Here is a 22795-nt window from a genome sequence, read left to right as displayed (position 1 = left end):
CTCTCATTTAATTATATTACTTCCCAAAATATTAATAGGACTACAGTCAGGTTTCATAAAATTCAGCAGTTTCATTTCCCCTCCAAGCAAACAACCACCGGAGTGTTGATAAAAAATAATCCTCAGTGAAATGCCCTAATCCCAGGCACATGCCACTCATTACACAAAGAAAGTAACAAGTGGTTGATTTTTTTTACACTCATATTCAGCATAAAAGGTTTTAGTTAGTAAGAACATTCAGATAAACGTCTTAACAATATTACACTGCTTTTCATTTCACACATGGTCCCCCAACGGTCAGTGCAACAGTGGAATTTGGGAAAAAGTGTACCCCATCTGAAGAAAAAACCTCCCAACTCCCCACTGCTTGGTTTTAGTAAAGCTTCACATGGGGCCACAAAATGAAAAGCATTTCTTCAAACACAATTCCTTTTATTTCCTGCCCCCATGTTACAACAGCCCTCATGGAATTTACATTATTGTAGTTAACTAACACTTTATGTATCTACACTTCAATACAACAGCTTGAATACTTAGACATTTATATATTAAATAAGCTGAACTATATTCAAAACTTTTAAGTCACCAAGCAGTAATTAAAAACTAACATTAATTATCCTAGCTGCTACCTGATCAGCAGTTAGCACTAATCTCCAATAAATCTTGCTTATTTTTTACGATTATAAACTACATACACAACAGAACCTTTTTTCTAAGGGGAACATGCATTTGTGCTGGAGATACACAGTGTTACCCATTATGCAAAAAGTACATCAGTGTATTTGAGAGAACTGAAACAAATGGTATGCCTATTTCTAAACAATACATTTAAAAGGAGTTTAAGTTTGTGTGCTGAAGTTGGAGACAGTGTTGCTGCTAATCTGGATTGAAGTCCCATGGTGTTGAAACATAAGTGGGTTTAGAAAGTCTGCAGGTAAAGGTCATGGCCAACTTTTGGTATAAGTAGATTCCACACCTGATCAGCTTTTTCATGATATACACTGGATCATGTGGTAAAATCTGACAGAACTTTAAGTACAGTTAAATACACTAGCACACCAGAGTTGGGGTTTCGACTACATCGTATCGAATCTCAGCTCTGCCTTTCCGACTGGGCTGGGCGGCTGCATGAACAACGATTGGCTGTTGTTCAGGGTTAGGGGTAAAAAAAAAAGTCGGATCATAGGTCCTCATAACTGGTGCAACTGCGGCCCGTGCTGGCTGACTGATGGTGCCTGCACAGGGCTGAGGAATAACGCTCATGGGGGTGTGGCCCTCCGTACACAGTGCCCGTCGGTGTATGAACTCGACTCGTGCAGGTGAAAAATGCAGTCTGTACTGACTGTACGTGCCAGAGGGGGCGTATGTCAGTTGAGAGGCGTCCTCAGTCAGCGGTGAAGGGTCGAATCAGTATAGAGGACGCAATCAAGGTAATTGGACACGACTAGATTAGGGGAGAAAACTGGGGGGGATCAGAAATTTCAGAGAACGGACAAAGTCTTTAGTCTGATTTAACTGGCATACTGGAACATTCGTTTTGGACATAATCTCTTCAGAAGAGTTCTCGACTCTCAGTATGAGGCCCAGAAACCACAAAGCTTTGGCTTTACCACAAAATGAATTCACATCATGAAGCCATTCAGACTTTGTATACCTACATTTAAAATGATAAACCACTCAAAGCGTCTTTATTGTACAAAAAAAATTTCTATTAAACACTGCAGGATTTCTGAAATTATGACAAAATCTATTCATTCATTCACTGTGTTTTGCCACCGCTTTATCCTGGTCTGGGTCATGGTGGGTCTGATTCATTGGGCGAAGGGCAGAAAACACCAGTCCATCACAGGGCAGACACACACTCACACCTAGGGCAGTTAAATAGCTGACCTGACTGCATGTCTTTAGACAAAGGGAGATCATGCAAACCCCAAACAGAAAGGAACCCCAAACCCTGCCTGCCTGATTGGGGAATCAAACCCATACCCGCTACCCACTGCACTGTGTGCCACACAAAATCTACATATTGTTGCATGAATGACTTCTCTGTATAGTCCTCATATTTCCAAAGAACACTGGGGTCAGGATGTTAAAATTTTAATCCTAGTCTGATTTAGAAAAACAAACCCTCACCCTCCACACACCCACACACACACACACACACACACACACAAAGCAGCTAAATCTTTCCTGCTTCTCTGAACTTGGTCAGCAGTGCATCATCTGCCCGTATGGGGAAGGTGAGGGTGCGTTTTTGGTAATACTCAGGTTGGACCTGCAGGTTCTGTATAACATCTGTAAGCAGATGTGCTCTCTCTACTCCACATCCTGGAGCTTCATAATCTAGAGAGGTGAAGTGCACATGGATGTGGTAGTAGGACGGCTGGTAGTGCAGGTACATCCGCAGCTTAGACGAGGGAACATTGTACTTCTTCCCAATGGCTTCCTGTGAAAGTAGTGATGCATTTTAATAAAAAGCAGTTTTAACATTTTCTTCGCTTACTTAACTAGTCTTTCACCATCTACTATTCATAATATTGTGGAAAGATTTGGAAAATCCAGATACATTTTTATCTGACAGCCTTATTTTTTGCCAAATATGACAATACCCCATATTAATTAAACAGGTCACAATTAGTATTGTAACATAATTTAATTGGCTTGCACTGCACATATTTATAAAATATGGCAAGTTTACTTTTTGACACAATTAATTTATGTCTTGGTAAATATTTGTGTCAGTATTCTTTAGTACTTACCACTCCAGGCACTAAATTACACTAGCCCACTATCACTGGAATTTAGAATTTAAATATCCAGAGAGACTATCGGATGGCCAGGCATCTACATACAAACATGATTGGCTATGTATGAAAAGGGGGAGATAGCCAAGGGTGGATTGGCCTCCTATCCGGGGTAAGTTACTGCTTTGCACCCAGTGATTCTGGGGAAACTGGATCCACCATGACCCAGACCAAGATAAAGCTGGGGTAAAACATAAAATGAAATGAAATGACTTACCACCCCCTTTTCAAGGATGTTTCTTAATAAAGGAAGATTGTCTGGAGTAAGATCTCTTAAACTCTTCAGGTCCCGCCGATGTACAATGGCAATCAGATATAAATCCTCCAGCTGAAAAAGAAGAAGAATTAAATAAACATTTCAAATTATTACATGAAGCAGTAAATCTGTAACTCTGATATTAAATGAATGCTGTATTTGTCCTTATATCTTGATTTAGCTAAGAAAACACATCTTTCTCGTCAGCTCCCGTATTTAGGTTTCGCCACAGCGGATCATTCTAGTCTGCATACCAGATTTAGCACAGTTTTTACACTGGATGCCCTTTCTGACACAATCCTTCTTTTAATATGGGTTCAGGACTGGCACTAAGACCCCACCCCCCTCTCCACGCCTCAGACGTAGCCAATTATGTCTTTGCAGACACCTGACTGGCCGATAGCAATGCTGAGCTTTGAACCCTGGCTCTCATCAGAAGTGGGTTAGTGTATTTTACTTCTGCACCACCTGAGGGTCACAACTTAGAAAATGCTAAAGCATTCACTCACCTGCTTCTGGTCCCATTTAAAATCTGGCAGGAGGACAAAGCCGACATGAGGGTCTGGATCTTCAAACACAATCCTGTCAGCTTCAGCTTTCTTTTCCAGAATGTTGTAAACCCACTGCAGAACAAAAATGCACCTTATGAAGTACAGGTCTAACACATTTACATTTCTGCTCAAATGCAATATGAGCAGTGTAGGGTTCGGGGCCATGTTCGTTGGCCCAACGATAGCAACTTGGCAGTGGTGGGGTTTGAATCAGCAACCTTCTGATCCGTAGTCAGGTATGTTTGTTTATTGGGATTTTAACGTCATGTTTTACACTCTTCGGTTACATTCATGACAGGAACGGTAGTTACTCATTCACTGATGTCAGTAACGCGTTACTCTAATCTGACCACATTTTTCAGTAACAAGTAATCTTACGCGTTACTATTTCCAATCCAGTAATCAGATTAAAGTTACTTATCCAAGTTACTGTGCGTTACTATTTTTGTCATTTTCCTTAGTAAAAAGATATATTTTTGCTTTCTTCTTGTGTCTCGGGGAGTGACGTCTGGCCTATGCGACAATTAAGTCACGTTTTCAGCATGAGGACAACTCACGTGTAATACCACGCAACGACACAAACGTAAACAATGGAGGGAGGAGAGAGATGCGCGTTTTCTAGCTGGAAATACAGGCACTATTTTGAATGTGTCAGCTAAAGATTTTATATTTTATAAAAACAAGTATTTTTTTCAGGAAATAGTTTTTCAGTTCAACTTTAAATGTCAGGAGATACATTGTTACTGTTAAAAACTTCCAATAAAGTGAGTATTGGCAAAACTGGTTGTCATTTTTACGTTGAGGCGGCGGGGGGTGTCGGCAGCTGCTGAATGTAACTAATAAAGTAACTTGTAATCTAACTTACTTAGTTACTTTTAAAATCAAGTAATCAATAAAGTAACTAAGTTACTTTTTAAAGGAGTAATCATTATCATAAATCAGATTACTTTTTCAAGGTAACTATGCCATCACTGTACTCATTACACAAGATTCATCACTTCACAGGTTTAATGTCAAACACAGACAGTTTTGTATCTCCATTTCACCTCACTTGCATGTCTTTGGACTGTGGGAGGAAACTGGAGCACCCGGAGGAAACCCACGCAGACACGGGGAGAACATGCAAACTCCACACAGAAAGGCCTAGACCGCCCCACCTGGGGATCGAACCCAGGACCTTCTTGCTGTGAGGCGACAGTGCTACCCACTAAGCCACCGTGCCGCCCTGTAGTCACTGACCAACAACACAACATGATGCACTACTTTGGAGGAAATGATAGAAGCAGGTGTGATAATGTGAAGAAGACCAACCTGCACACTGAAGCTTTGTTGGGTTATGTGAGGAAGAGTGATGGAACGATAATCATCCTCAGTTTCGTTGATGAGGAAGGTCTCCTGGCGCAGGTATTTCTTCACATGCTTCTCTGTTGCTGGGCAGATCACAGTGGTTTTGATTCCTATCCGCTTGTTAAGTCGTGACGTGTCGACCTTATGAAACGTCACATCCGGGTCCAAGTTGGCTGAGACCCCTCGTATTTTCAATATACCACAGTGCTGTGTCCGAGTCGGAAAAAAACTACCCAACTGTCTTTCTACCGCTTTTCTTGCAATTAGATATCATGAAGTAATATTTTTGTTCATAATTTAATGTAAACTGTCAAATTGTATATTCATTACACGTGTTTCAAGCTGTTTTTAATTTACATGTAATATGTTCATATAATTTACATGTGATATCCTGGATTTTTGATTTTTATAAGCTATAAGCTATACTGATTAAAAGTAAAACCAAAGAGTCAGAAATGTCAGTTTTCATGTAATGAATTAAAAATATGACTGAATAGTCATTAGGAGGTGCATTTTTCAGTACGCTCTCAGTTCCAAGCCCAAGATTAGATACAAATAGGAGGGTTGTGTCAGGAAAAGCAGAATTATTTCATATTTTATTTTTTAGGATTTTAACATCATGTTTTTACAGGGCGGCATGGTGGGTAGCACTGATGCCTCACAGCAAGAAGGTCCGTGTCCTTTCTGTGTGAAGTTTGTATGTTCTCCCCCTGTCTGCGTGGGTTTCCTCCGGGTGCTCCGGTTTCCTCCCACAGTCCAAAAACATGCAGCCAGGCTAATTGGAGACACTGAATTGTCCTATAGATACCAAGCCTCTAGGATGCATAAACCAGTGCATTGTAGTGCCGGTCCCAAGCCCAGATAAATAGGGAGGGTTGTGTCAGAACAGGCATCCGGCATAAGAACTGTGCCAAATCAATAATGCGGATCATGCCGCTCAGGTGGCGCAGCAGTAAAAACATGCGCTGCAACCAGAGCTGGATTTCGAAAGTGCGTCGTTTCGATTCCAGCTCTGCCTTCAGCCGGTCGAAGGCTGGGTGGCTATATGAACAAAGATTGGCCTGTTGTTTAGGTGGGGGGTGGGATTGGAGACCGGAGGGGTTGGGTCTCTCTCTGTCAGAATGCGATTACGATCTCTGCCGGCTGATTAAGAGGCGCCTACACAAGAGATGAGGGAGGGTGCCCTTAGGGTGTGTCTCTCCGCATGCAGCGCTAGGTGGCGCCAAACTCATCAATGTGTGGATGGCAAAGATGCATCCGGCTGCTGCCAGTGTTTCGGAGGGGATATGGGTTAGCTTCGATCTCCTCTGTCAGGGCAGGGTTCGGCATAGACAGAGAGGAAGCACGATACTAATTGGACAATTGGATGCGCTAAAGGGGGAGAAATTAAAAAAATAATAATAATAATAAAAAATAATAATAATAATAATAATGCGGATCACGGTCCGCCTGCAACCCCTAAACGGGAGCAGCCGAGGAAATAGATAGAACATCATGTTTTTACACCCTTTGGTTACATTCATAAAAGGACAGGTAATTACTGGTTACACAAAATTCATCAGTTCAAGTCTATAATGTCAAACACAGTCATGGACAATTTTGTATGTTAATCATAATAGATCTTAATAGATTCATTGTATTAATAAACTGCGCATATTGTAATCCAGCACATGTGGACAAACAGACTGTACGATCAAACCTCATGTACCTGACATTCAGATTTATAAAATGCTAATCATATTTTATTATTTAATGAAATTGGTTAGATTTAGCTGTTAAAATAATTAAAATCTCTTCTCAGGTGACCTCATGTGGGGTCCCCGCTCCATTGTTGTAAACTGTTGCTCTAGGGGTTAACACTTTTTCTTTTAATTAGAATGAATTCCAAATTAAGAACACATGAAGTACTGAACTGAATTTAACTTATTGATATTAGAAAATGAAATGGTTAACATTGTGCCTAGATAAATTGGGCACCATTCTTGGGCACTTGATTCGTCTTCAGTTATCTGTGCAATATTATATGATAGTTAACCATTTCATTACAGAACGAGATATGTAGTTTTTTGGTAAATATCACCTTATGCTCTTATCAACACACATTCAGGGCTGTTGCTAAGGCATTTGGTCCCTTATTCCAGCAGATGACATGGCACTCCAAACCATCACTGACTGTGGAAACTTTACACTGGACCTCAAGCAACGTGGATTCTGTGCCTCTCCTTCTCTTCCAAAGGTAATGCAAAATTTACTTTCATCAGAGAACATAACTTGGGACCACTCAGCAGTCCTTTTTGTCTTTAGCCCAGGCGAGACGCTTCTGACGCTGTCTCTTGTTCAAGAGTGGCTTGACACAAGGAATGCGACAGCTGAAACCCATGTCTTGCATACGTCTGTGTGTGGTGGTTCTTGAAGGACTGACTCCAGCTGCAGTCCACTCTTTGTGAATCTCCCCCACATTTTTGAATGGGTTTTGTTTCACAATCCTCTCCAGGGTGCGGTTATCCCTATTGCTTGTACACTTTTTCCTACCACATCTTTTCCTTCCCTTCGCCTCTCTATTAATGTGCTTGGACACAGAGCTCTGTGAACAGCCAGCCTCTTTAGCAATGACCTTTTGTGACTTGCCCTCCTTGTGCAAGGTGTCAATGGTCGTCTTTTGGACAACTGTCAAGTCAGCAGTTCCCCATGATTGTGTAGCATACAGAACTAGACTGAGAGACCATTTAAAGGCCTTTGCAGGTGTTTTGAGTTAATTAGCTGATTAGAGTGTGGCACCAGGTGTCTTCAATATTGTACCTTGTCACAATATTCTAATTTTCTGAGATACTGAATTTGGGGTTTTCATTAGTTGTCAGTTATAATCATCAACATTAAAAGAAATAAACATTTGAAATATATCAGTATGCATTTCACAACACAGCTGGTGATAGAGCCGATCTGTAGGACACGAGAGAAAAGTCCGAACTCGCCTCAGCGTAGTCCGGGGAAACCGGTGGCTCTGTCACCAGTCGCACCTTGCTGTCACCGGGTAGAAGCACACCTATAGCACAAGGAACACCCCAAACGCGCCGCAGCGTAGTTCGGGGAATCAGACGGCTTTGTCGTCAGCCGCAGCTGGAAAGAAGCCAATCTGTTTAGCGCAAAGAATACGCCAAACTCGCCGTCGCGACGTTCGGGGAATCAGGTGGCTATGTCACCGATCGCGCCTCAGCACGATCGGGAAGGAGCACACCTGTTTAGCTCAAGGGACACCCCGAAATTGCCGTCGCGCAGTTCGGGGAGCCAGATGGCTAGGTCACCAGCCACACCTTGCTGTGGACTGAAAACAAAAAGTTGACAAACTGAAAAAAACCAAACCAAACGAAACAGAGCTAAAGGCATGACAACCTGTGGCTGCATGGTGCCTGCTTAAATAAGCAGGCACAGCTGCAGGTTGTCAGCCTTAATTAGGAGGCCTCTAATTTAAGGCCTTTGTTCCAGAGGATCTGTAATTCCTGTGACGCCGGGGACCAAGGTAGGTTAACCCCAACGCCACAGGAAACCTTACAAACAGCACTGCTTTTATCTGCGAGTACTAGATTTTCACTGCTTATTTCATGGACTGGGGGTGAGGGGGATATGGCCCAGAAGCTAGTACCCTGTCAAACACATGTTGGACCAAGATCTGATTTGGGAATTCCTCTGCAACCAAGCAAAATCTAAAAGCAAGGCTCTGTAATGGGTCACTGTAATTGCGGCTGTAATTGTTTCCAAAAAGGTTTCTACACAGTATTGAACAAAGGTTCTGAATATTTTTGTGAATAAAAGACTTAATTTTGCAGTGATTTTCAAAAGACTCCAACAGCACAATTAAACTTTGAGTGTAGACTGATGGGTAAAAAAGGTAATTACATCAATTTAAAATCTAATCCACAACTCAGTAAAGTGTGTATTTACCTGCATGTTTTGCATACAAAACACAGATTTTTTTCAGTGCATATTGTATTTATAATTCAAAAATATCCTCACCTTCAATGCATGAGGGTCGACTTTGACTGCAGAGCTTTAACTGATCTTCTGGTCTGAATTCCAATGGTTCATCCTCACTTTTTAAATAATCCAGCTGTGTTATTTTCTGCCTTCCTGACTGCATGTCAGGATGTGCAATGCTGATAAACTCCTACCCAAAAAGACAAAATGCTGTCAATTAATGAAAAGGTGCTTCAACAAAATATTAGATTGGGAGTGTGTGTTATAGGTTACATTAAAGGTGGAAAAATTTTGAAATAATTCATCTAGGTTTCATTTTTTACATTACAAAAACTTCATCATAACAGGGATGTGAAAACATTTTATATCCACTGTAAGGACCTTCTCTAAACTGGTGCTGCAAAGTGTATAATTCGCTTTATACAAAATGTATATCAACATTTTTTTTTGTTTAAAATCCCAACAATACTGATACATATAATACACTTATTCTAGTACAACACACACTACCATGTTATAACTACGCTACCATTTACAAATGATACAAATGTAGAATGTACAAAAACACCAGGACCAAGTGAAGTACATTCAGATCTTTATTCTACGATTTTACTGTTTCATTTACATTCTCAGTATGAAAATGTTTAAAAGTATGATTCAGTATTAGTGATTAATTGTTGCAGTAGTTGGTCTAACAGCAGACGTTCCCTTTCCCTTGACAGTAAGCCATAGTGGTGCATCTTCTTGCAACTAGAGAAAGAAAAAGAATAATTGTGAAACATTATTTAAACAAAAAAAATAAAGAAGAGCAATCAGCTGTTGCAAAAAAATTAAAACAGCAATGAAGAAAAGAGTAATGATCATAATACATTAATTTAATTAATATACTGCACACATTGTAAACCAGCACATGTGGTTTTTAAAAAATCACATTAAATGATCACACCAAACAGACTGTAGGATCAAACCTCAGGTAGCTGACATTGTTATCACAGTAATATAAGCTCCAGATTTATAAAATGTAAATTATAACTATTTTTTTTTTATTAAATAGGTTAGATTTAGCTGTTTAGAACTAAATGTAAACAGTTAAAGTCTCCTCTCAGGTGACCTCATGTGGGGTCCATACCTCAATGTTGTGAACTGTTGCTCTAGGGGTTAACACTCTTTTCGTTTAATTAGAATTAATCCCAAACCAAACCAAGAACACATGAAGTACTGAACTCACTCAGATTTAACTTATTGATATTAAAAAATGGATAAGTTAAGTTATCCATGTGCTTGGATAAAGTTAAGGTGTTCAGTTAAGGTCTTCAGTTAAGGTCTTAACATTCTGTGCACAGATATCCTGTCTGTTTATCTGTCAGCCTGTTAAAGATTCCAAATGTTTAAATGTTAATAAATGTATTTTCTTTGTGAAGTGCCTCCATAAATGGTCTATGTAGTTTAGGTCATATTATAATAATAGCAGCAGCAGGTCAAAGTGCTTTACAGGACAGGTCATTCAGTTCTGCAGCAGGGTGATCCAAAATACAGACGTATGTTAACATAATATTAACAAAGTCAAAATTAAAATTTTGCAGCGGCCTAGCCCACATTTTGACATTTGAATTCAATAGACATGCTGTGGAATCACCTAAAATCAGATCCAAGCTAGTCTGCCTGCAGTACAGACCTGTATTTTATTGCATTATGATCTGCAAAATTAAAGAATATTTTGTATAGTTTTGCAGCTGAAGACAAACCAATGTCAAATAGCAAAACTTCCAAAACTGGACTAATTGTTGACTTTAGTCCCAAATGATTACCAAGTCCCAAATCCTTTGGTATGTGGGCATTAAATTACAATAAAAAAAATCTGCATTTCATTATCTGAAACTGATATCTGTATTTGTTTATAAAGGTGATGTCTTCTGATGTCTGAAAACCAGTAGACTGTCTGATTTATAACAGATTTAAAGATTTAGAGCAGAAGTAAAGTTGAGCTAAGTGGAGCTAAAATTCCTCAGAAGCCACGTGAAAGTGTAATATCTCCAATATCCCAACATGACATTGAATTTTATTTTTTATTCATTTTTTAAAGCTACACTTTAGGAGCTGATTGGCTTAATCTGTGTCAGCTGGGACAATGCCTTAAAGCATGTGTATGATTCTGCTCCCTAGACTGTAATTGTTTTTTACTCGAACTAATCAACATCAGTGCCAGTCATGCTTTTAGTTTGGAAAAGTATAACATGTCCTTTTCATAACTAAACATAAACATGAAAAACAAATTAAAACAGTGTTTCATTTTTAAAAAAGTTTTAAGGTCCAAAAGGCACCAAATCCCAGGAATGACCCATGTGTGAACTACTCGACAACTTGATTCTGGTGGCCCGCTCTGTGAAGTTTTACAGTAAAACTGATACATTTACAGTTGAACCATAATAGTTCATAGTTCTGCTGTCACCTTTACAGTTCGACCATGAGCACAACTGTGAACTGTCATGTTATTATGACGCTCGTGGTCATCTCTTCCAGTGTTTAATAATACTGAGTGTGAAGTTGGTAGTTCAACTGTAAACATGATATTGTTGAACTGTGAAATTCAGTTTTGACAGTTTTAGTCAACTTACAGTTATAAAATAACTAATACTCAACTTAAGTGTATATGTGTGTGTGAAAAAATACAAAAATAAAAACAAATATTCAGTATATTTAAAATATTTTAATAAGAAACAGTACAGCACACATCTACACATTTATAATACTTCGAATGATACAAAATTAAATTTGCAACATTTATATTATCGACAGTCAGGGAAGCAAACTCCCCAGGGTAAAAAAACAAAAGTGACCAGACATAAACCCTCATGCATACAGGAAAAATATTACATTATATAATAATTTAGATAGATGACTTTGAAGAGCCATTTATTATGCTTATCCTCTCTGATGCCATGTCAGTCTCTGTCTACGGACACTTCACACATTCTTGCATGCGCACTTGACTTGAGACCGTTTTCTCAACCAACCGTTTCTGCCTCCTCACAGAACTGCATCGGGTGTACTGCACAAAATACAAATTTAGCGTAAGTTTTCAGTTATTTCATTCTCAGACAATGTGTGCTCTTGTGTATTTCTTCAAAGATGAACTTCCTGCCAAAGGTGTTATTGAGTCAGAACTCATTGAAGGGCACAAAAATCTGATGATGGAAGATGTCGACGGTTAAACTGTTGTAGTGAACTGCAAAGTGAGAAAAGGAAAAAAGACGTTTGTCAATCATTGCCCTGCTAAATCAATGATGATAAGTCATAAACTTAAAAAGATTTATAAAAATAACAGGAATATCTATATTATCCCTGAAAATTTCTAAAATGAGTGGAAAGTCAAAAATAACCCAGGTCTCAGCCTGATATATCTTTAAATTTATTAATTGGAATGTTAGCCAAACGTTAACATTAGCATCACTATGTTAGCTGACGTTTGTTGATTCTTAATCTGCTTTTTAAATGCTTTGTAATGCTTGCAACATGTTAAGACTGTTGCAATTACTTAGATTGTCGTGCTGTTATAGTGCTGAACTGCACCATAATAAACAAATGCTTCTGATATTTCTTATGAGACAATTCATCTTTGATGTCATATCTATACACGTATCTTTTCACATAAAATTAAATAAGCTTCTACAAAGTATTTAATAAAGAATAAATGTATTTGTGAATAAGCTATTTATAAGACTCCAAAAGCACAATTACACTTTGAGGGTAGGTTGATGGGTAAAAAAGATAATTATAGCGATACAAAACCTGATCTTCTGGTCTGATTTCCAACGGTTCATTATGATCATTTAAATAATCCTACTATGTTAGTTCCTGCCTTCCTGACTGCATGTCAGGATGTGCAATGCTGATGGACTCCTACCCAGTTAATCAAAATGTCCTTCAACAAAGTATTAGATTAGTAGTGTGTGTATTTATTTTTATCCAAAAACCTGCCAAAAAAACGTTTGATTTTAGATTGATATTTAATTGAAAAAAATTGGTTAAGTTTTGAAATGATTTAACTAGGTTTCTTTTTTTACATTACAAAAACTGGGCATTATAACAGGGATGCAAGGACATTTTATATCCACTGTTAGGACATTCTCTAAACTGGTGCTGCAAAGTGTATAATTATCTTTATATGATAGATTTATTACACCTGTTACCATGATTTAATAACTAGAAGGTGTAGCCCAGCACTAATGCCCACAAGCTATATAGGCATAGTTTTTTTTTCTTTACATGAATGTTTAAAAATTATGTTGTTCTTTTTCTATTCTCTGTGTGCAATATTATGTTTAAACACTGTAACATATACTTATTAAAACGTAAAAACACCGTAACATTTTTTAAAGATACATTTTACAAGCTTGAATATTTTAAATTTCTCAGTCACTTTAGCATTAATCTCTTTCAAAAAATTCACTGTCCATTTGATTAGCTTCATCTACTATATGAATTAGATGCGTGTGTGGTTATACAATCGTTTGTTGTTCTGTGTACTCACCATTCCACACATTCCATTCATAAAAGAAACTCCCCCACTGAGTTTATGTTCTGAACCATTCTAATAACTGCAATGACACAAACATGGTAATGACATGATGGTAGTGTGTGTTGTTCTGGTATGTGTGTAGCAGGTGCCGCCGTGCTGTTTGGATCCTTTACCCACTTAGCATTGGCTGTAGCTGTAGCTAGAGCTGTTCTTCCATGCACAATGATATTTTCTCTCTAGTTATTTATCAACAATTTCTGACACTTTCTGATAAGATAATGCTGTTGGCACCTATCTTGCCTTAGCATTAAGGTGTTTAATATCCCAACAACACTGCTACATCTAATTTGCTCATTCTAATACAACACACACTACCATGTTATAACTACGCTACTACCATTTACAAATCTAGAATGTACAAAAACACCAGGACCAAGTGAAGTACATGCAGATCTTTATTCTACGATTCTACTGTTTATTTTACATTTGCAATGTAAAAGCTGAATGTTTCTCAGTTTAAAAGTGTGATTCAGTATTCGTGATTAACTGTTGCAGAGGTTGGTCTGGCAGCAGTTTTTGTTCCAACATTCAGCCATTTTGACGCATGACCTTGAATCTAGAGAAAGAAAAAAAGTCTTTATAAACCATAGATCATATTTTATGATCTATGGTTATATGGGGGGGTTATTGCTCTGAACAGCATAGCCATTAGGAGGTGCATTTTTCAGTACACTCTCAGTGCCAAGTCCAAGATTAGATACAAATAGGAGGGTTGTGTCAATTTTTACAGGGCAGCACGGTGGCTAAGTGGGTAGCACTGTCGCCTCACAGCAAGAAGGTTCTGGGTTCAATCCCCAGGTGGGGCGTTCCGGGTCCTTTCTGTGTGAAGTTTGCATGTTCTCCCCCTGTCTGCGTGGGTTTCCTCCGGGTGCTCCGGTTTCCTCCCACAGTCCAAAAACATGCAGCCAGGCTAATTGGAGACACTGAATTGTCCTATAGATACCAAGCCTCTAGGATGCATAAACCAGTGCATTGTAGTGCCGGTCCCAAGCCCAGATAAATAGGGAGGGTTGTGTCAGAACGGGCATCCGGCATAAGAACTGTGCCAAATCAATAATGCGGATCATGATCCTCCTGCAACCCCTAAACGAGAGCAGCCAAGGAAATAAATAGAACATCATGTTTTTACACACTTTGGTTACATTCATGACAGGACAGGTAATTACTGGTTACACAAAATTAATCAGTTCAGGTCTATAATGTCACACAGTTATGGACAATTTTGTATGTTAATCATAATAGATCTTAATAGATTCATTGTATTAATAAACTGCACATATTGTAATCCAGCACATGCGGTCAAACAGACTAGGCGATCAAACCTCATGCACCTGACATTGTTATAACAGTAAAATAAGCTTCAGATTTATGAAATCTGAATTATAATTTTATCATTTAATGAAATTGGTTTGATTTAGCTGTTTAGAACTTACTCATATTAGAAAATGAAATGGTTAACATTGTGCCTAGAATATGGTACATTCAGGCCTATTGCTAAGGCTTTTGGTCCTTTATTCCCACACTTGCATTTTAATGTTTTACTTTAACACTTTCTACATACCAACTTCACACACACACACACTTTTCTAAGCTACATCTTTACATATACACTCACACATCAACACAGGAATCTAAAACCTGGCTCTCACACACTCATCTTGATTATATATACTGTATATTGCCAAAAGTATTCACTCACCCATCAAAATTCAGGTGTTCCAATCACTTCCATGGCCACAGGTGTATAAAACCAAGCACCTAGGCATGCAGACTACTTCTACAAACATTAGTGAAAGGATGGGTCGGTCTCAGGAGCTCAGTGAATTCCAGTGTGGTACCATGATTGGATGCCACCTGTGCAACAAGTCCAGTCGTGAAATTTCCTCACTACTAAATATTCCACAGTCGACTGTCAGTGGTATTATAACAAAGTAGAAGTGATTGGGAACGACAGCAACTCAGCCACAAAGTGTTAGAGCCACGTGAAATGACAGAATGGGGTTACAGCTGAGGCACATAGTCACCAACTTTCTGCACAGTCAGTCGCTACAGACCTCCAAACTTCATGTGGCCTTCAGATGAGCTCAAGAACAGTGTGTAGAGAGCTTCATGGAATGGGTTTACATGGCCGAGCAGCTGCATCCAAGCCTTACATCACCAAGCGCAATGCAAAACGTCGTATGCGACACCACTGGACTCTAGAGCAGTGGAGACGTGTTCTCTGGAGGGAAAATCACGCTTCTTTGTCTGGCAATCTGATGGACGAGTCTGGGTTTAGCGGTTGCCAGGAGAACGGTACTTGTCTGACTGCATTGTGCCAAGTGTAAAGTTTGGTGGAGGGGGGATTATGGTGTGGAGATGTCTTTCAGGAGTTGGGCTCGGCCCCTTAGTTCCAGTAAAAGGAACTCTTAATGCTTCAGCATACCAAGAGACTTTGGACAATTTCATGCTCCCAACTTTGTGGAAACAGTTTGGGGATGGCCCCTTCCTGTTCCAACATGACTGCGCACCAGTGCACAAAGCAAGGTCCATAAAGACATGAATGAGCGAGTTTGGTGTGGAAGAACTTCACTGGCCTGCACAGAGTCCTGACCTCAACCCGATAGAACACCTTTGGGATGAATTAGAGCGGAGACTGCGAGCCAGGCCTTCTTGTCCAACATCAGTGTCTGACCTCACAAATGCGCTTCTGGAACAATGGTCAAAAATTCCCATAAACACACTCCTAAACCCTGTGATAAGCTTTCCCAGCAGAGTTAGCTGTTATAGATGCAAAGGGTGGGCCGACATCATATTAAACCCTATGAATTAAGAATGGAATGTCACTCAAGTTCATATGCGTGTGTGAAGGCAGACAAGCGAATACTTTTGGCAATATAGTGTATATACATATATACTGTATATTTATATATATATATAGTGAGAGAGAGGGGGGGTACATACAACCAGTGGCCATAAACATTGATTGCCTAGTGCATGCGTCTTCTCCACCACTGCAAGTTTGAACAGTCTTTGTACTTTCATAAGCATTGGACTTGTAACATTGAAGAGCAGAACCTGTAACAGAGTTAGCACAAAAGAAATGGATATACTTGTAGTTTTTGTTCAAACCATTAAGTATCAGATTGCAGAGAATTTTGAGAGAATAAATTGATCACATTCACCAGGCAGGAAGTTTATGGCAAGGTTTCAATTTAGAGTACTTAATCCATACAAACATGCTTTTGAAGGTTAAAATTACAGCCAAAAAATTGGGTAGAGAATCAAATAAAACTTCTAGTTAAAGCAAAAGTGTTTTCTAAGTGTGTTATAGAGTATTAACAAAATGTCTTATAGAAAAGGTACTCAAGTACTGCATTAGTTTTTAGCTTTTGAAGCCGATAGGCCCAAATATAAGTCTATTGGGACTTCATTATTAAAGCTTAAATTTAAGCACATTTAAAGCTTAAATCACTTACCTCCCACTAAAAGCAGGGAAAGAACCAGAGTCACAAGCAGGAGCTTCATGATTCTGTAACATGAAAAGAATGAACAGTGATGTTCCTTTTTGCAGACAAAGTTCTGATGTTCCTCATTACTAACTACATGTTTAACATAAAAATAACACAGTTTACTCAGTACCAATTGCATGAACACTTTAAATGTGTGTGTGTGTGTGTGTGTATATATATATATATATATATATATATATATATATTATGGCAAGCCAAAAAGGAAGTATATAGCAAACGCTGATATATATAAGTTGAAACTTGATATATATAAATTGAAACTTGATATATATAAATCGAGACCTGATATACATTAATTGAAACTTGATATATATAAATTGAAACTTGATATATATAAATCGAAACCTGATATATATAAATTGAAACTTGATATATATAAATTGAAACCTGATATATATAAATCGAAACTTTATATATATAAATTGAAACCTGATATATATAAATCAAAACCTGATATATATATAATTTGAAACTTGATATATATAAATTAAAACTTGATATATATAAATCGAAACCTGATATATATCAATCGAAACCTGATATATATAAATCGAAACCTGATATATATAAATTGAAACGCTGATATATATACATTGAAACCTGATATATATAAACTAAAACTTAAGTACCCCCATGCACAATGCAAGCAAAAGGGTTTGTGTAACTTTGGTCATTAATTTTTCACTTCAAATACCAAAATTGAAAAGGTTTCAGTCTTCAGTTTCGTTTCAAATAACAAACAAACACACATTGATAGTAATAACGTGACAACATGATCTGACTGTTGTGATTTTTGTGTATAAAACTAACATGACCACGTTACAACGTCCAGTACAAAAATCGCTTCCCCACATTGTTTATTTTTTTGCAGAGCAAATATGTGCACGTCACAAATACAAACACAAAAGTCAGGACAACAGGACGCGTCGTTATTATGACTTTTTTAATACTTGTGCTTGCTTTACACTGTCTACATAATATTATAAGCATGTAAGCGCGTGCAGGCGCATGCGCGTTTATTTTTGATTGAACTGATATAAATGCTGATTTCGGAAAATTAAAATACAAGTTGTTCACAATGTGTGTTTGTTGTTATTTGAGAACAAACTGAAAACTGAAACCTTTTCAACTGTTTCGAATTATATATCTCAAGTTTCCATTTATATATATATCAGGTTTCAATTGATATATATCAGGTTTCAATTTATATATACAGTATATCTCAAGTTTCAATTTATATATATATAAAAAACCTTATATATATATATAAGGTTTCAATTTATATATATCAGCATTTGCTTTATATTTCCTGTTTGGTTTGCCCTAATATATATATATATACTGATCAGCCATAACATTAAAACCACCTCCTTGTTTCTACACTTACTGTACATCTGTCAATGTTATCAGTTCCACTTAACATAAAAAAGCACTTTGTAGTTCTACCTTTACTGACTGTAGTCCATCTGTCTCTCTACATGCTTTGTTAGCCTCCTTTCATGCTGTTCCTCAATGGTCAGGACCACCACAGAGCAGGTATTATTTAGGTGGTGGATCATTCTCAGCACTGCAGTGACACTGACATGCTGGTGGTGTGTTAGTGTTTGTTGTGCTGGTATGAGTGGACAAAACACAGCAGTGCTGCTGGGGTTTTTAAACACCTCACTGTCACTAGCGGAACTAAGAATAGTCAACCAACCAAAAATATCCAGACAACAGCACCACATGGGCAAAGTCCTGTGACCACTGATGAATGTCTAGAAGATGACCAACTCAAACAGCAGCAATAGATGAGCGATCGTCTCTGACTTTATTTACTGAATTTAAAAACTCCAGCAGTGCTGCTGTGTCTGATCCACTCATACCAGCACAACACACACTAACACACCACCACCATGTCAGTGTCACTGCAGTGCTGAGAATGATCCACCACCTAAATAATATTCTGTGGTGGTCCTGTGGGGGTCCTGATCATTGGAAAACAGGGTGAAAACAGGCTAAAAAAGTATGTAGAGAAACAGATGGACTACAGTCAGTAATTGAAGAACTTCAAAATGCTTTTATATGGTAAGTGGAGCTGATAAAATGTACAGTGAGTGTAGAAACAAGGAGGTGGTTTTAATGTTATGGCTGATCAGTGTATATATATATATATATATATATATATATATATATATATATATATATATATATATATATATATATATATATATATATATATATATATTTATATACAAAATAAATAAATGAAGGCATTCTATTCGATTAATTTATTTAAAAAAAACTCCATGTATCATTCATTATTTAATTAATAATTAATCCACAGTAATTATAAACTAAATATGATTTGGTAAATGCAAGCACATTTCTCTTTCACAATTCCCCCAAATGAACAAATGCTGAAGCAATCACAGTAATCTCTTTTTGTAGTAGTACTAAATAACAGTAATGAATAAAGTGTTTGATTATGTTTGTAAGTCACTTTTAAAAGACTACAAAAGAATGTTTACACTTTGTACACTGATTTATAAAAATGGCAATTATATCCATTCAATATCAATACACAACACAGTAAAGTGTGAAAAAAGACAAAAGGTCTAAAAAACTTTCTAAATCCAGTATATTTAGCTGTATGTTTTGCAAAAAAATTCCAGTTTTTCCAGTACATATTGTATGTATAATGTAAAATATCCTCACCTTCAGAGTTTCACCAGCACTGTATGAGGGTTGACTTTTACTGCAGAGCTTGAACTGAATCTTCTGGTCTGAATCCCACTGGTTCATCACCTTTTAAATAATCCTGCTATGCAAGTTCCCGCCCTCCTGATTAGACAGACAAGCAAACAGACAGACTGACAGATAGATAGATTTAACTTTATTGTCATTGCTTAGTACAAATACAAGGATTTTGTGTTGTGTGATTATTAACAATGGTTTGCAGTGTATCATCTTCACTGTATACAATCATGTACTGTAAATATTATTTTAATTAATTCATTAACTAATTAATGTTTAAGATTTAGCTGCCTACAACCCAGTCTAACCAGTTAAAATCTCTTCTCAGGTCACATGATGTGGGATCCCGACTCCAATATTGTGAACAGTTGCTCTAAAGGTTAACACTTTCTTTTTTTCATTACAGTCTTTAGAGGCAAACACTTAATATAAATGTCTTAATAAGAACATACCAGGTTTCAGCAACACATTTATATTTTAAACCAGCACATCTCTGACACTGAAGAGCAGAACCTGTAACAGAGTAGCACATGATATATCTGCAGTTTTTTGTTGAAGCCATTAGGTATCTGAGTACAGAGAATTTTATAAATGGGTTCATGGCACTATCATGACAATATCAATCTGCTTTATATAAGCAGCAGTGGGTGATGTGGGATGAAAAAACCATTAGCTATTAACCCATTTTTAATTTTTATAACATTTTAAAGCTTAAGTAGCTTAAAATTTAGATTAAAATTCTATGAATAATCCAAAAGTACTCTAATTGTTCTAATCCAAAAATGATGTGCTATAAAGACTAAAAAGCTGGTGAAACTTTCATCATAAGTGGAAAAACCTAAAATCTGTTTTTTCACTTAACATCAAAAAATTAATCCCAAGTTAGTATAAACTAAAACAGACAATGCGAGCACCTTCCTCTTTTAACATTTCCCAGCAAATAAACAAATTCTAAACAAAGTAATCTTTATTTGTAATTTATTTATAATGTTCTCACTCTACTTTCACTCTACTACTTTATATTAAGTCACAATATACACAATAGTTATTATATCTAATTATTATTTAATTTCGAAATCAGATGCCTGCTTAATAAAATAAAGAACGTATTTGAAAATAAAGAACGTATTTTTAGCCACACGCACTGCTCAGTGTATAAAGTCAATTATGTAAAATAAATTTGTTGGGTAAATTCACAAAGCAAGGTCTATAAAGACAAGGTTTGATAGGGTATGATGGTCTAGAGGAATGCCAGTAACTTGCATAGAGCTCTGAACTCAACCTCATGTGGGGTCCATACCCCAATGTTGTGAACTGTTGCTCTAGGGGTTAATATGCTTTTCCTTTAATTAGAATAAATCCCAAATCAAGAACACATGAAGTACTGAACTCACTCAGATATAACTTATTGATATTATAAAATTAAATGGTTAACATTGTGCCTAGATAAATTGGGCACCATTCACTTGATTTGTCTTCAGCAATGTGTGCAATATTATATGATAGTTAACCATTGGAACATTCCATTACAGAAGCTATGTTGTTTTTTGGTAAATCTCACCCTATCCTCTTATCAACACACATTCAGGGCTGTTGCTAAGGTTTCTGGTCCTTCTGCATTTTTATTTTTTTCACCTTAACAGTCTCTACACAGCAACTTCCAACTTCACACACACTTTTCAAAGCTACATCTTTACGCACACACACACACACACACACACACACACATTCTAGATTAGAAACCTGACCTTCACATACTCTTCTTGTTACTATCCTTGCAGTAAGCCACTTGGAATTAAACCGTAAAACTACAGAGTAAAAGCTATATAAAAGTGTCTTAATAAAAAAACATACCACGGCCAGTCATGGGCATTACTGCTGTCCTCATGCATGTGTTGTTTCCATTAGTGCAAAATTCACCAATACATGTATCCTGATAATAATCACAGTAACATTGAAGAGCAGAACCTGTAGCACATAAGTTATCACATAAAAATTATATATTTGCAGATTTTGTTAAAGACATTAAATGTCAGATTGCAGAGAGTTTTATAAATGGATCACATTCAACAGACAGGAAGTTCATGGCATAATTTGGGATATATTCTACTTTATACAAGCAACAGTGATGATGTTGAATATAAAGCTATATCGGCTATGATGATGCAGGGATGCAGTGCAATGCAGGGCCTCAAGCACTCCTTCCATTGGAAAAGGTTTCAATTTGGAGTACTTATTCCATATACAAGCATGCTTATGAAGGCCAACATTTCAGCCAAGAATAGATATGGCATCAAATAAAACCTCTAGTTTATGCAAGTGTCATAATTCATTAAGAGTCATAATTAGTGCATCATTTTGTACTTTTTTTAAAGCTTAAATCACTTACTCTCCACCAAAAGCAGGGAAAGAACCATAGTCACAAGCAGGAGCTTCATAATTCTGTAACATATAAAAGGAACAGTGATGTTACTTTCTGCAGACAAAGTTCTTCTGATGTTCCTTATTACTAACTACATGTTTAACATAAAAATAACACAGTTTTCTCAGTACCTATTGCATGACTAATCCAAAAATATATATCTATATATGACAAATAGAGGCATTGTATTTGATTATTCTATCCAAAAAGTGTCCAAGTCCCCAAGCTCTGCACCCTTGTCTACACTAGTCAAAAGCCTGAGAAAATAAATATGTTTTCAGTCTAGACTTAAACATTGAGACTGTGTCCGAATCCCGAACAGAGGCAGGAAGATTATTCCAAAGTTGTGGAGCTTTGTAAGAAAATGCTCTTCCACCAGCCGTGATCTTTTTAATTCTAGGAACTATAAGTAACCCTGCATCTTGTGAGCGAAGTGGGTTGTAGTGATTAATAAGTTCACTCAGATACTGTGGAGCCAGACCATGTAGCGCTTTATAGGTTAGTAAAAGTATTTTGTAATCAATGCGGAATTTAACTGGCAGCCAGTGTAGAGATTATAGAACAGGACTAATATGATCAAATTTTTTAGTTCTAGTTAGCACTGGAGCTGCTGTAT

The 22795-nt window shown here is 37.4% G+C and overlaps 1 protein-coding gene and 1 long non-coding RNA gene across 2 annotated transcripts; both read right to left on the bottom strand.

Moving 5' to 3' along the window:
• Positions 1–1659: 1659 nt before the first annotated feature.
• On the bottom strand, positions 1660–8903 carry LOC134305453 (m7GpppX diphosphatase-like). The gene is made up of 5 exons (XM_062990158.1): positions 8898–8903; positions 4923–5099; positions 3570–3683; positions 3022–3132; positions 1660–2446 (listed from the first exon to the last, which is right to left on the bottom strand). The coding sequence occupies exons 1-5, from the start codon at positions 8901–8903 to the stop codon at positions 2180–2182; spliced, it is 675 nt and encodes a 224-aa protein (XP_062846228.1). The 3' UTR covers positions 1660–2179.
• A 4988-nt stretch (positions 8904–13891) lies between these two features.
• LOC134305455 (uncharacterized) lies at positions 13892–19830 on the bottom strand. The gene is made up of 4 exons (XR_010008537.1): positions 19719–19830; positions 16968–17020; positions 16453–16566; positions 13892–14065 (listed from the first exon to the last, which is right to left on the bottom strand). It is a non-coding gene; the product is annotated as an uncharacterized LOC134305455 (long non-coding RNA).
• Between the last annotated feature and the right edge of the window lie 2965 nt (positions 19831–22795).

Source organism: Trichomycterus rosablanca, unplaced genomic scaffold (assembly GCF_030014385.1).
Source record: "Trichomycterus rosablanca isolate fTriRos1 unplaced genomic scaffold, fTriRos1.hap1 scaffold_139, whole genome shotgun sequence".
NCBI lineage: Eukaryota > Metazoa > Chordata > Actinopteri > Siluriformes > Trichomycteridae > Trichomycterus > Trichomycterus rosablanca.
This window is presented reverse-complemented; position numbering and strand designations above follow the sequence as displayed.